Here is an 11,989-nt window from a genome sequence, read left to right on the forward strand (position 1 = left end):
CAGTTACGAATGCTTCCCTTTCCTCATATCTTCTAACTATACGATGGACTCGAATGAGGTTTAATATTTATCAAATCATATACCATTGCCAAAAGAAATTTTCTCATAGCACCGTTTGAGTGCTTGAAAACTTGAATGTGCTTGCTTCACTAGTAGGTGTCGTTGGAAGTATAATCCTCGTGAGGTGCGAACTTCAATTCGCCTGCACCGACATCGAAAACTGTTACGACATTCTTCTGGAAAGTATCGCCCAGAATATACACGTCCTCCGAAGCATCATCTCCACCATCATCGATCCCTGAAATACAAACATCGTTGCCTTCATCATCTGTGCCTGCATACAGAATCATGTCCAATGGGTTGATTTTGAATGTGGTGCCACTAATGGTAATGCCGTGGGTAGGAGCAGTTGCATTACAATCAACGATATAGGCACCTTCGTCATCGCTATAAGTAGCTGGTGGGTCAAATGCTGCATTCACAGCGTTCGCAATGCTGGTTGGGTAGTAATTCAGAGTCGTGCCCGAGTCAACCTAACGTTGTTAGTATATTCAAGTTTTCCTCATATCAAAGTTCATCGGTCCATGGCTAGCACGGTTAAAAATGACCTACAATATATTGAATATCTGAGCCTCCTGAGCTAGAAACAGCCTTGCCATTCAATGTCACGGCATCGATGTTGATCGTGTAAAAGTCGTATGAGTCTGCGTATCCATCGATTGAAGTGACGAGGATATCAGTGCTAGTAAAGGTCTCCTCGAAATCGATGGGAGGAAGGCCACCAAGAGTTAGGTAACCAGCAGCGCCCGAGATATCCCGAAGAATTGCGAGACTGAAATAAGAATCAATCAAGCCCTCCTTGTACATGGTAGTGAAGATCGGGTTGTATTCTTCCTGGTCATCGGTGCTGTCGGAATAAGCACTGGTTCTGTAAAATTGTCAGTGAGAGTGCGGTATTGAAAGGATTCATAATATTGTTTACAGAGCAGGGTATGCCAATCCAGTTAGTCCAGATGTGGTTCCATCTCCTTCCCAGGCGGCTTGATTGACAATGGCCACCTCTTGCTCGACCATGATACCGGCCAGCGTGACCGACTCCTTACCCATATATCCGTATAAGTACTCACCGTCTCCATACTCAATACTGAATTCTTCTCCGCTGATTTCCTTGAATGATTTATCCACGGTATAGGTGCTAGAGCCGAATGCACACTCTGACTCGGTTGTCTTGTTTCCGGTTGCAAGATCCAGACACTCAAATCCCGTTTCGACTACCCACGTATCGCTGGATCCCGTATCAACAATGACATCAAAAGTTTGAGTACCAAACGTAATTGAAGTGGCATATTCTTCGCCTTCAAACAGAGAGGTAAGACCGCTGGTGCCGGAACGTTTGTGTGATCCTTTGCCAGTCAAGCCCTTAAGGTAGGCTGCGCTACGAGGGTTTGCGCGAGTTGTGTTGAGCTTATTCAAGCTCAAAGATTGAGATGACTTGGCAGAAGAAGTCCGAGAATAAACGGATGTAGTGGGTTTCCATGTTCTGATGTTCATGCCAGCACTGCGGCCCTCCACAGTGTGTCTAGCCTGACGATGGGCAGGGGCAGCATCTGCCGTTGCGGCCAGAAGGTTGAGTACCACAGCACTCACAGCAAATAACATTTTATAGGAGACAATTGAACGAAGTTGAGAATAATGAAAGTCAATTTTGATTCAATTCTATCGGCGTGGGGAGACTTTTTAAATACTACAGCGCACTTGTTCTTCACGGAGAACTCGCGCGGGGTTTTTGCAATCCCTAAGGATATTGCATCAAATGTGGCGCTTTTTCCTTTCTGCAGAATCCAGTATCGTATATATGGCTTGGAATTGTAGATATGATTAGATCCTCGTTTGCCAATGAGATTTACTTCCGGGTACTGAAGTTGTTGGAGTCATTAAACTAGTACGCTTAGTGTAGGTCCTATGATTGCCCTCTGCATCAGTCCCGACGGAACTCCGCAATAGCGTCCTCGCTTAAGATTGGAGTATCTGCATAGTAAAATTGTTGTTTTCTCTGACCAAGACTTTCAAATAATTATAGTGACAAGAACAATCGCCTTTGTATATTTGGCTTTGTTAAGAGTTGCATACTTTTATGCAGTTAATGTAGTATACATGGGATAGTCAGGGGGGGGGGGGGGGGGGATCTTGTTACAAAACAACCTTGTCTGACAAGCTTTCAGGGTTACATTCAGGGTGGATTGCATAAGTTCCGGGGAAATTGCAGCTTTCAGTTTTATCTCGCTATTGGTAAACAGGGAATTCGTTGTTCGGCTAGTGTGATTTAGTGGATTACGCGCGTCTGTGAATGATAAGGGAGAGTCCCGAACGTTCCTCCAATCAACCTGGTATGGACGCATTTCAACATTGAAAGCTCTACCACTCATTCAATCTCTGATTGGTCTGATCAGAGAGCTGGCAAATTAGACAAACACACGCCCAGTACGAGCGCCTCAATGTAGCTACACTATACGGCGGTCGAGCGCAAAATAATACATTGTCATATTCGCTTAGCAGTGGCCGACCGGTCATTATTACCTCAAAGATCAGAAGATTTAATAAACTTGAACTTGACCCTCGATTAGTATCATTACATATACTAATCTCCTGGGGTCTAATCACCGCGAGCCCCAACCGAAAGGAATCACCGGCAAATCAGCAAAAGTATTCGAGTCGTCAGAGATAATTATGTTACTCTAGGCCGATCATATCCTCAATTAGGTCATTCAGCAGCAATATTTCTACGAAAAGAGGATTCCTTTCGCCATCTCTCAACTTCGAACCGATAAGGAGGTTCCCACCATCACCAAGCAGTTTGATGGTGGCCAATGCCGAATTTTCAAGGCAGATTTTGTGGACGGCGAGAGCTGGGCTGTACGAGTGCCACTTTTCGTCCGTCATGCTTCACAAGACGTTGACATTCATATTGTTGAGTCCGAGGCGCGCGTTCTTAAAGAACTTGAAATAAAAGGTTTCAGGTGGGCTGTGAAGCTCCGGGGCTGCAGTCTTACTTTCGATAATACCGTCGGACACCCCTTCATTGCATTAACATGAATTTCAGGTAGTCAGCTTTCGTGGTCTGATCACTTCCCGACACGATCTCTTCGGGAAAAAAAAGTCCTGAGCCAAGTTGCGGAAATACATGCGTCCCTAATCGAATGCACTGAGGAGATCAGTAGTGATATGGGGGCCGTGGGGGCGGTACGGGAGTGGGAAAACGGATCTCCGTTCCCGCTCGCTTTCCTTTTCCCACCTTCAACCTAACTTGAGGATTGGCATCAGTAATGACTTAGGCCCAATCGGATTACAGTCCGTCTTGATAATCCTACGCCTCTTTCGATTTCTATTGCCCCGGACTACGATCCTTCCCACTTGTAACTCAAACGCTGGTGGGGATCAGACTCTACCGTGCTCCGCTCGTCAATGGAGGACCTTAGTGGAGCCCGCATGCCCAAGGCATGTAGAACCTGTGCCAAGGCGAAGGTCCGATGCGAGCCACAGTCAGATGGTATTTGCAAAAGGTCAGTATTGCCTAATCGGGCTGCACTTTATATCAACTAATAGTCTGTAGGTGTCACCGATTGAATAAGGATTGCAGCGACCAGGCACCAGGATCCCATCGTCGCCAAAAGGGCAACAAAACTAACATGTAAGTCTTGCATGTTTCATGGTCGCATCAGTATCCATTGGGTCAATGTTGATTGTATATAAAGTGAAGTCAGTGCATTGGAAGCGAAACTGGACCGCATGGTCGCACTGCTTGCAGCATCGGAACGATCCAGCAAGGATCCCCAATCTAACCCCAGCCACTCGCCAGACCCATCATCTTCGATAAACCATGATGACAGCAATGTGCCGAGTCATCAAGAAGGCGAAGCTTTCATAGATGTATTCAGAAACAGGATGACTCCCTTATTTCCATTCATTGCGATACCCCCGAATCTCACTGCGGAACAACTACGTCGAGAGAAGCCATTCCTCTATTTGAATATCACCATGGTCGCCTGTCACGACTCGGCACGCCAACGTAACATTGTGAAAGTAATAAAGCAATATGTCGCAGAACATATAGTGTCCGAGGGTCAACATAATATGGATCTTTTGCAGGGTCTCCTTATTCATCTGGCTTGGTTCATTTCGGTTCCTCGCATGCCACCAAATAGCCCACGATCGGCAGATCCGCTCTGTTCGACAAACATCGACGGTGAGCATCAAGTTCAGGCTCAGCTAAGTGGGCAGCTTGATGTAATCCTACAGCTGGCCGTGGCGCAAGTCGTCAGTCTCAACCTAAACCAAGGATTATCAGCTTTGAAAAGTATGGATCGACCATTATCTTACTTTCGAGGCACCGACTTTCTACCAAATCAGATCCCCCCTCGTACTTTAGAAGAGCGTCGGGCTTATTTAGGATGCTACTACGTCACCGTAATGTACGTACATCTATACACCTCCCTTACTCTTTCAGGACAATTGTGATTCTATAGCTAACTGGCCGCGCTCTCAGGTTGGCCTCGTGTGTAAGAAATGTTGGCGCAATGCGCTTCACCAAATATACTCACGAATGCTGTGAAGAGCTTCTCAGAGCTTCAGAGTTTTCTACTGACCCCTATCTCGTCCAACTGGTCCGAGTGATGCAGCTAGCCGACAAGGTCTCCCGTGCTATGTCTCTCAACGAATTCGAATCTTTTACTAGTATCTCTGCGCCATTAGGACTAACAATACGGTCTTACGAAGCAGAGCTTCAGCAGCTCAAAAACTCCTTCTCAAGTGAGCTTCCATATTCAAGTAAGCTATCAACATATTCCTGTCCAGGAACTTTCAAATGATGAATGTCACTAATTTTAATACTGTAGTTTTCTTGTCTTTTCACTATAACACAATTGAGATTATTCTCTATCGGATAGCATTGAATGAAGAAGTCTCAGACCCTCAGTATGGAGACTATTCAACGACCAGATTAGATCTTCTCTTCCGCTGCTTGGAATCAGCGAAGTCCTTCTTTCGTGATCTCCATCCCCTGCCACCGGGCTATCTTCTTTTCTTTCCGTTCACGTTCTGGTGTCAATTTGGTCAAGCACTGATCACATTGTCCCGCATGGCCCTTTTTCAAGGTGAAAGTATCGGCTGGGATCAAGCCTATGCTCGAGGAAGCATCAACATCAATCAACTGGCTGAATTAACGACGCAAAAGTTGAACGACGCCTATGTTATCTTCTTGAAAGAATATCCAACTATCCGTTCTTCAGATGAGCGGCCTGAGATCCTTAAAAGGCTAGTGATTAGAATGTCATTTATTAAAGAGGTGCATCGAAAGAGGCAGGAGGCTCAGGCGAAGGCCAATTTGCAAATACCGCAAGACCCGCCAGATTTGAGCTTTTTAATGGACATGCCAATTGATGCATATTTTCCGTATGGAAATTACGGCGAAATGCCGACTGCATTTATTCCTATGGACTATTCTTGATGTGGTCGGGTCCCGACCAGTTCCTATTGCGCCCCGTCGGGCCCGACTCCGTTCCTCCGATTCATGGCTACGATGTACTACATACTGAAAACTCAGAGCTCCGCCCCAAAGACAGGCACATATAAAGCGAGATCAATTCTCTGGATCTCACAATGCATCAACTTTCTTCTTCAGAGTCTTCCCTCTCTTGATCCGTGTGGAGTTTTGTTATCTCGTTCTTCAAATCCCCTCACTATGTTGCCTTACTCGAACCCCGAGACCACGGCTCACCCGTCGCCCACTCAAGCTTCTTGTGAAAAGCTCCCTGATAGATTTCCTTTGTCCGGAATATCCGTTCTGATTGCCGGTGGGGGTGTCGCTGGCCTACTGGCAGCTCTAGAATGCTGGCGCAAAGGCCATAACGTGCGAATTGTCGAAAGAAGTCCATCCCGACTGTTATCAGGTATAATAAAAAATAATCCAAAGAAATATATTACAGTTTTTTCCTAACTCACCTGAATGCAGGTGATGGCTTTACTATTGGCCCAAGTGGACTCCTGGTCCTCGAGAAATGGCCAGAAATGTCAAAGGAGAACGAACGCATCTCTTACGAGTCTTGGCTCTCGTGGCATAAAATCACCGGAGAAATGATTAAAGAGGCTGTGCCTTTTCAATTGAACCCATCCAAGGCTCATAACAGCGAAAGCTCTAGCAACAAGGAAACCCCCACAGTATACAGACACAGCCGTCCAAAGATGCATCAGATGCTATCCGATCAACTCGCCCGTGTCGGAATTGCGGTGGAATATGGAAAGCGGGTTGTCGATTATCACGAGGATAGTTTCTCTGGCAAAGCTGGGGTTATTCTGGACAGCGGTGAGAAGCTTGAGGCCGATGTGGTTGTCGCCGCCGACGGTGTTGGTAGCAAATCGTCTCGTGTAGTACTAGGCCAGGAGGTCCGAGCACGTCCAACGGGGTTTTCCATTTACAGAGCCGCATATCCACTTGATGAGACTCGTACATATCCTATGCTCGACGAAAAGTTCCCCCTCATGGAGAACGGAATTGCATCTGCGCAGCTATGGATGGGGTAGGTTTCAAGCTTTTAATTCGATGGGGATCTAATCAATATTTTATCTGTTGAACTAACTCCTTGACAGGGATGGTGTACATTCGGTTTTTGCAAGAACTACTGATGAAATATCATGGTTTCTTACGTATCCGGTAAATTTGAATCAACCCGAACCGCTCTTGTGAAAGGATGTACATTGATATCGACCTCAAGAACCATGGACATAGCGCCGAGTCTTGGTCTAATTTAGTTGATCCAGATACCGTTCTCCAGACAACGGCTACTATCGAAGGGTGGCCCGATTATGCTAATCGCCTAATCAAAGAAACACCAAAAGATCGAATCCATGACTACAAACTCGTGTGGCGCGAGCCCCAGCCTTCCTGGGCATCGCCGGGCGGACGGGTAATCCAAATCGGGGATGCAGCACATACTTTTTTCCCTTCGTCTGGCAATGGTGCCACGCAAGGAATGGAGGATGCGGTCTCATTGGCAGCATGCTTGCAGTTAGGAGGCAAAGATAATGTTCAATGGGCGACTCGTGTTCACAGCAAGCTCAGGTTAGTCACCCATGCCTCGATGAACTACCAAATAGAGCGGACTTTCTAATTGCTATCTCTTGTGGGGAACAGGGTCGAACGTGTTCACTGCCTCCAACTTCTAGGTGTTCTGAATCATGAAGTGCGTCATCTCTCTGCCAACGCTCAATCTTCGCAAGCGAAGCCTGTGGGATTACTCGGCGCATGGATCTGGAATCATAACCCAGAACAGTATGCGATCGACAATTATGACAACGCGCTGGCATTTCTGACTGATGCGCGCGCATTTTCAAATACAAACATTCCTCCTGGCTATGAGTATCAGCCCTGGACCATTGATGGTATATTGGAAGCTCGAAAGATGGGCAAGGAGATTGTCCTAGAAGGGGACTGGGAGTAACAAGAAATATGAACGATGACAGTCCTTCCAGTCACCTTGGAGAGGTCGCCATAGATAGAAGGGATAATACCATTACATAGTTTGATCGATCCTATTCCATCGTAAACTTGAAATGCCTTGAATCTTTGTGTCAGCAGATACCTCACTTTTCTAAATACAACTGAGAGGCCTTCGGGAGCTGCACTTCGCGCGACTTCACCGAGAGCCAGTTTTATTATTGCTTATTCTAACAAGATACTGGTCCCAGGTATGGCCTAACTGTAAGACCGTGAAAAGTATCACTGGCAGTAGTATTAAGCCGATCAGTAGTCGCTAGGAATATAGGTAGCTAAAGGTGCCAGAAATAAAGCCCTATAGAAAGTACATGGGTATAGACAAGTTGAAGAATATAGAAGGAGGAGTGGATATATCTGGGCCATGGAAGATAGGAGTAGGATAGCCACGGAAACGCCCCCTAGTTTAGTTCTTCGTATATGTGATGCATTGTTGAAGAACTTCGGTTCAAGGGGGTAAATGTCTAACTTATCCATTTTGACATCCATATATATTTATTCAGGCCGCAACTGGAGCTAAGCACGCATCTCCTAAGTACAATAAGAAGATTACTAGTCAAATCACAACTTTGAATGTCACGCTCGTTGAGCCCGTGCAAAAAAGATACTCTTCGAGTGACTCTTCCCGTCCATTTTGAACACCAATGGCTCGCTGATTGCCTCATACTTGAAGCCAACATCGAATCCAGCTTGTTGGAACAGATTCCGCATAGTCTCTTCAGAGAATCCCTGCGTACTGATTGTGTGGGCTGCATCGCCAAACTCATGTTTGGATGCCCCGTGGCCGTGATCGTGGCCATGGCCATGATCGTGAGCATGGCCTGGTTGCGGAACCAAGTCAATGATGAAGAGTGTGCCACCACTTTTCACTCGCTGGCCAAGTCGCTGTAGAGCGACGTCGGGATGCTCAAAGTGATGTAGAGCCATGCTGACTGCCACAATATCCATGTCCACGTACGGCGACTTGGTAAACTCACCTGGGACATTGTCCCCAAGAAGGTCAGCTACATGTCCGATCATTTTATCAGACAACTCAAGCGTAGCGGCGTTGCGATTAAATGCTTCCACCATTTTGTCGGCAACATCTATGCCGATAATTTCGGACAGGAAGGGCGCGAGGGCCTGTTGAATTTGAGATCTTATCAGCTCTGTCATCCATCTAAGGTGGGGGGAACCCGAGATACCACGTACCATCGAAATGACACCAGGTCCACAGGCATACTCGAGCATCCGGACTTTCTCATCGGGGTTGGTGATCGTGTCTGTCCATCGATCACTTATCCACAGCCGATGCTGCGAAGTCTGCTCAGCCACAACTTTTACGCCCTGGGCAAACTTCTCTTCATAGGTAGTGGCCATCTTACTAGAAGAAAGGCAAGTTAGCTTTTCTGAGCATCAGTACTGTGTCTCGATATCTCTTACTCGAAGTACTGGCGATTAGCCTCAGTGAAGTCCGTCATGTTGACTGTTGGAAATACTTGGTTTTCAAGAGAAAACTCGGTTGTGTTCCAAATTAAAATGGCTGAGAGGATTGAAATGATTGAGAATATGTTGAAGTTGGAGGACATTTGGCTAGCATCATCTGGTGCTTTTATGTCCTTAAATATCTGGGCTCGGAGACATCTCGGATACTTCTTGCACTCTAAATGGAGTCATAGCGGATATCATTTTGGGGCCTAAAAATTGAGTGGCTGAGCATAGAAGTGTCCAAGGAAACATACGAGCTCTTTCGGAGAGATGTTTGAGATTAGTCAAATGGGCGCCTTGATATTCCCAGGGTCAAGATCAGCTGAAATCTATGATATGGTGTTTTGCCTTTGGCTTAGCATCATAAGTTAGCTGAAACGCTTATAAATTGAATCTAGAAAAGAAACGAGATATTGGAAGTACACACATTGGTCTATGAACTTACTGAGCTTATTAATTTCTTTGTTCCCGAATCCCCATGTTGTTTCCTTCTCTAAAAACATAAGATTGTGATGAAATTCTGTACCCGTGGAAGTATAAGGTAGAGGCCATTTGTATCCGTAGATGCATCTAGAGAAGCTCCCTCTCACCGCCCTCAAGCTGCCGCCAAAAAGACATCATCACAGCTTCCCTTCGCCGCCCCATCACCCTCCCATTCTCCATTCCCTCCCCACATCTAACCCTTTCTCCCGTCATTGTGTCATTATCATCTTGATCGTCATTTTCTCCTGACCTGTATCATCGGTAAAGAACCATACTTCTCCGCCATGGAGTCCAAGATTCCCGATTTCCTCGCCGAACAGCAAGCAAATGGCACCCCCGAGACGCAAACCTACTTCCTCACCTTCGAAGACCTCTGGGAGCGAAAGCTATGGCATCAGCTCACAGACTCTCTAGTGGAGTTTTTCCGCTTGCCAGAGAGTGCACCACAGCGGTTAGCAATCTTCAAGAACTTCGTGCTTAGCTTTGCCGACCGAATCAACCAGCTCAAGTTCGTTGCGCTGGGATTGATGGCATCAACAGAATGTGCTGGTGAGTGATTTGTCGATACACGCTCTCGGATATATTTTGAATTCTTGCTGATGGCTTTCGCTGGGAATGACAGATGACAAAGAACGACTGGCTTTCCTCACATCCCTCGCGGATAAGGTTGACAAGCCCGAATCAAAAGATGCCTACGTGTATGCGCTCGCCGACGTTGCCAATGTGAAGCTACGACTACCAGATCTGGAGGGAGCACAGAATGACTTGGCTTCCTGCCAAAAGACTTTGGATACGTTTGACTCAGTTGAGACGGTTGTGCATGCGTCCTTCTACAAAGTAAACGCAGATTATTATCACGTACGTCACTCGGATTTCTTGGGGAGCAAGACTGGATGGTGCAAAGAAACAGCAACCAGAAGAAAAGAAACACTTGATAGAACGAACTAACAATATTTCAACAGTCTAAAGAAGAATTCGCCTCCTTCTACAAGAACGCCCTCCTCTACCTTGCCTGCATTGATCTCGAGGAACTTCCCGAATCCGAGCGTGTTTCCCGTGCCTACAATCTGAGCGTCGCTGCTCTTGTCTCCGACTCAATTTACAACTTCGGCGAGCTTCTACTGCATCCTATCCTAGACTCTCTGACCAAGACCCCGCATAACTGGCTCCGTGAACTGCTTTTTGCTTTCAACCGTGGCGATTTGACTGCCTACGACGTCCTTGCGGGTAACATCAGCAAGAACAAGTTGTTGGAGTCGCATCGAGTATTCCTGTACCAGAAGATCTCTCTCGCCGCCCTTACGGAGATGGTCTTCCGACGCCCTCCCCACGACCGCTCCCTCGCTTTCTCAGCAATCGCCTCAGAGACTAAGGTTCAAGCTGATGAGATCGAGCACCTGATCATGAAGGCTTTGTCACTTGGCCTGCTGCGTGGCTCAATCGACCAGGTTGCACAGGTGGCGCAGATTCACTGGGTTCAACCCAAGGTCTTGGATATGAAACAGATCGATGGAATGCGAAACAGACTGAAGGACTGGGATGCTGGTGTTAATCAGCTGGGACACTGGATTGAGGGTGTAGGCAAGGATGTCTGGGCCGCATAGACGGGTTCCCTGTGTCTTGGCTACTTTTGATCTACTATAATAAATCCACGGATAAATGAGCCAACTGAATTCCTGAGTGATATATGTCCTTTCATGTCTTTTGTATTACAGTATGTTTCGGAAATGGTGCAATCGTCCACCCTTCGAGTGATTCCCTAGCCCCACCGCCAAGAGACACCGGAACATCCATGTAGCATCGATATCGTGATTTACTCTTATTAAGATCTGACGCCGTAAGAACAGGTGTTGTTCCTTCCCCTGGGCCAGCACTCTTCGGCTCCGCAGCCAAACACCAGAGACACACCGTCTCCTATGGTAGTGGAATTCGAACCAGAAGATGTATTAGGCAAGACCACTCTGACGGCATCTCTATACTTCCTACCTGCCCCGATCTGCGGCTTATTGATGAACATTGCCATTGGCGCATTCCTACCGCACCTGCGGCCATCTATTGCGATCCCTGTCGCTTGGCTGTTGAGTGGCATCGCCCCATTGTTACTAGCCACATTGTGCCGTCTTGATGGGCCGGACTATTGGCGGGGTCCCTTCCAGACAATGGCCCTCAAGCGCGGACCTTATGTATACGATCGCCATTCTGGTAATGACAGCTGCATTTCCATCGAGAACACAGGCCCTAGCGGGTGGAGTCTTCAATATGTTATCGCAGATTGGCAAGAGCGTGGGGATCGACACGTCGGCGTTGATCGCGCAACAGATCACCTCTCAGGCCGCGAAATCGGACGATATGGAGAACCTGTTGCTCGGGTATAAGGCTGGCTGGCGATATATTTGTTCCTTGGGGTTTCTATGGGTTATTGTGAGTTTTTGGGGTCTGAGGAGTGTTCAGAAGGTGGATATTAAGAAAGACTAATACATGAGAATATTGAGA

At 46.9% G+C, this 11,989-nt stretch overlaps 6 protein-coding genes across 6 annotated transcripts; 4 read left to right on the forward strand and 2 right to left on the reverse strand.

Annotated features, from left to right (window-relative positions):
- Positions 1-149: 149 nt before the first annotated feature.
- Positions 150-1,659, reverse strand: N7478_012449 (acid protease; the record flags this gene model as incomplete). The annotated part of the gene is made up of 3 exons (XM_056928663.1): positions 150-533; positions 613-928; positions 983-1,659. The coding sequence occupies 3 exons, from the start codon at positions 1,657-1,659 to the stop codon at positions 150-152; spliced, it is 1,377 nt and encodes a 458-aa protein (XP_056773221.1).
- Positions 1,660-3,462: 1,803 nt separating this feature from the next.
- On the forward strand, positions 3,463-5,503 carry N7478_012450 (Zn(II)2Cys6 transcription factor; the record flags this gene model as incomplete). Its single annotated transcript, XM_056928664.1, has 5 exons — positions 3,463-3,560; positions 3,611-3,688; positions 3,753-4,469; positions 4,622-4,824; positions 4,893-5,503. 5 exons carry the CDS (start codon positions 3,463-3,465, stop codon positions 5,501-5,503), a joined length of 1,707 nt encoding a protein of 568 aa, XP_056773222.1.
- Positions 5,504-5,737: 234 nt separating this feature from the next.
- N7478_012451 (FAD-dependent oxidoreductase) lies at positions 5,738-7,493 on the forward strand (the record flags this gene model as incomplete). The annotated part of the gene is made up of 4 exons (XM_056928665.1): positions 5,738-5,945; positions 6,008-6,572; positions 6,743-7,114; positions 7,187-7,493. 4 exons carry the CDS (start codon positions 5,738-5,740, stop codon positions 7,491-7,493), a joined length of 1,452 nt encoding a protein of 483 aa, XP_056773223.1.
- A 629-nt stretch (positions 7,494-8,122) lies between these two features.
- On the reverse strand, positions 8,123-9,006 carry N7478_012452 (class I SAM-dependent methyltransferase; the record flags this gene model as incomplete). The annotated part of the gene is made up of 3 exons (XM_056928666.1): positions 8,123-8,668; positions 8,738-8,909; positions 8,969-9,006. The coding sequence occupies 3 exons, from the start codon at positions 9,004-9,006 to the stop codon at positions 8,123-8,125; spliced, it is 756 nt and encodes a 251-aa protein (XP_056773224.1).
- A 774-nt stretch (positions 9,007-9,780) lies between these two features.
- N7478_012453 (proteasome regulatory particle lid subunit RPN9) lies at positions 9,781-11,100 on the forward strand (the record flags this gene model as incomplete). Its single annotated transcript, XM_056928667.1, has 3 exons — positions 9,781-10,045; positions 10,119-10,354; positions 10,459-11,100. 3 exons carry the CDS (start codon positions 9,781-9,783, stop codon positions 11,098-11,100), a joined length of 1,143 nt encoding a protein of 380 aa, XP_056773225.1.
- Positions 11,101-11,412: 312 nt separating this feature from the next.
- N7478_012454 (MFS general substrate transporter) lies at positions 11,413-11,871 on the forward strand (the record flags this gene model as incomplete). Its single annotated transcript, XM_056928668.1, has 1 exon — positions 11,413-11,871. The coding sequence occupies one exon, from the start codon at positions 11,413-11,415 to the stop codon at positions 11,869-11,871; it is 459 nt and encodes a 152-aa protein (XP_056773226.1).
- Positions 11,872-11,989: the final 118 nt, after the last annotated feature.

This window comes from Penicillium angulare (genome assembly GCF_028827245.1).
Source record: "Penicillium angulare strain IBT 27051 chromosome Unknown utg000011l_segment0_segment0, whole genome shotgun sequence".
Taxonomy (NCBI): Eukaryota; Fungi; Ascomycota; class Eurotiomycetes; order Eurotiales; family Aspergillaceae; genus Penicillium; species Penicillium angulare.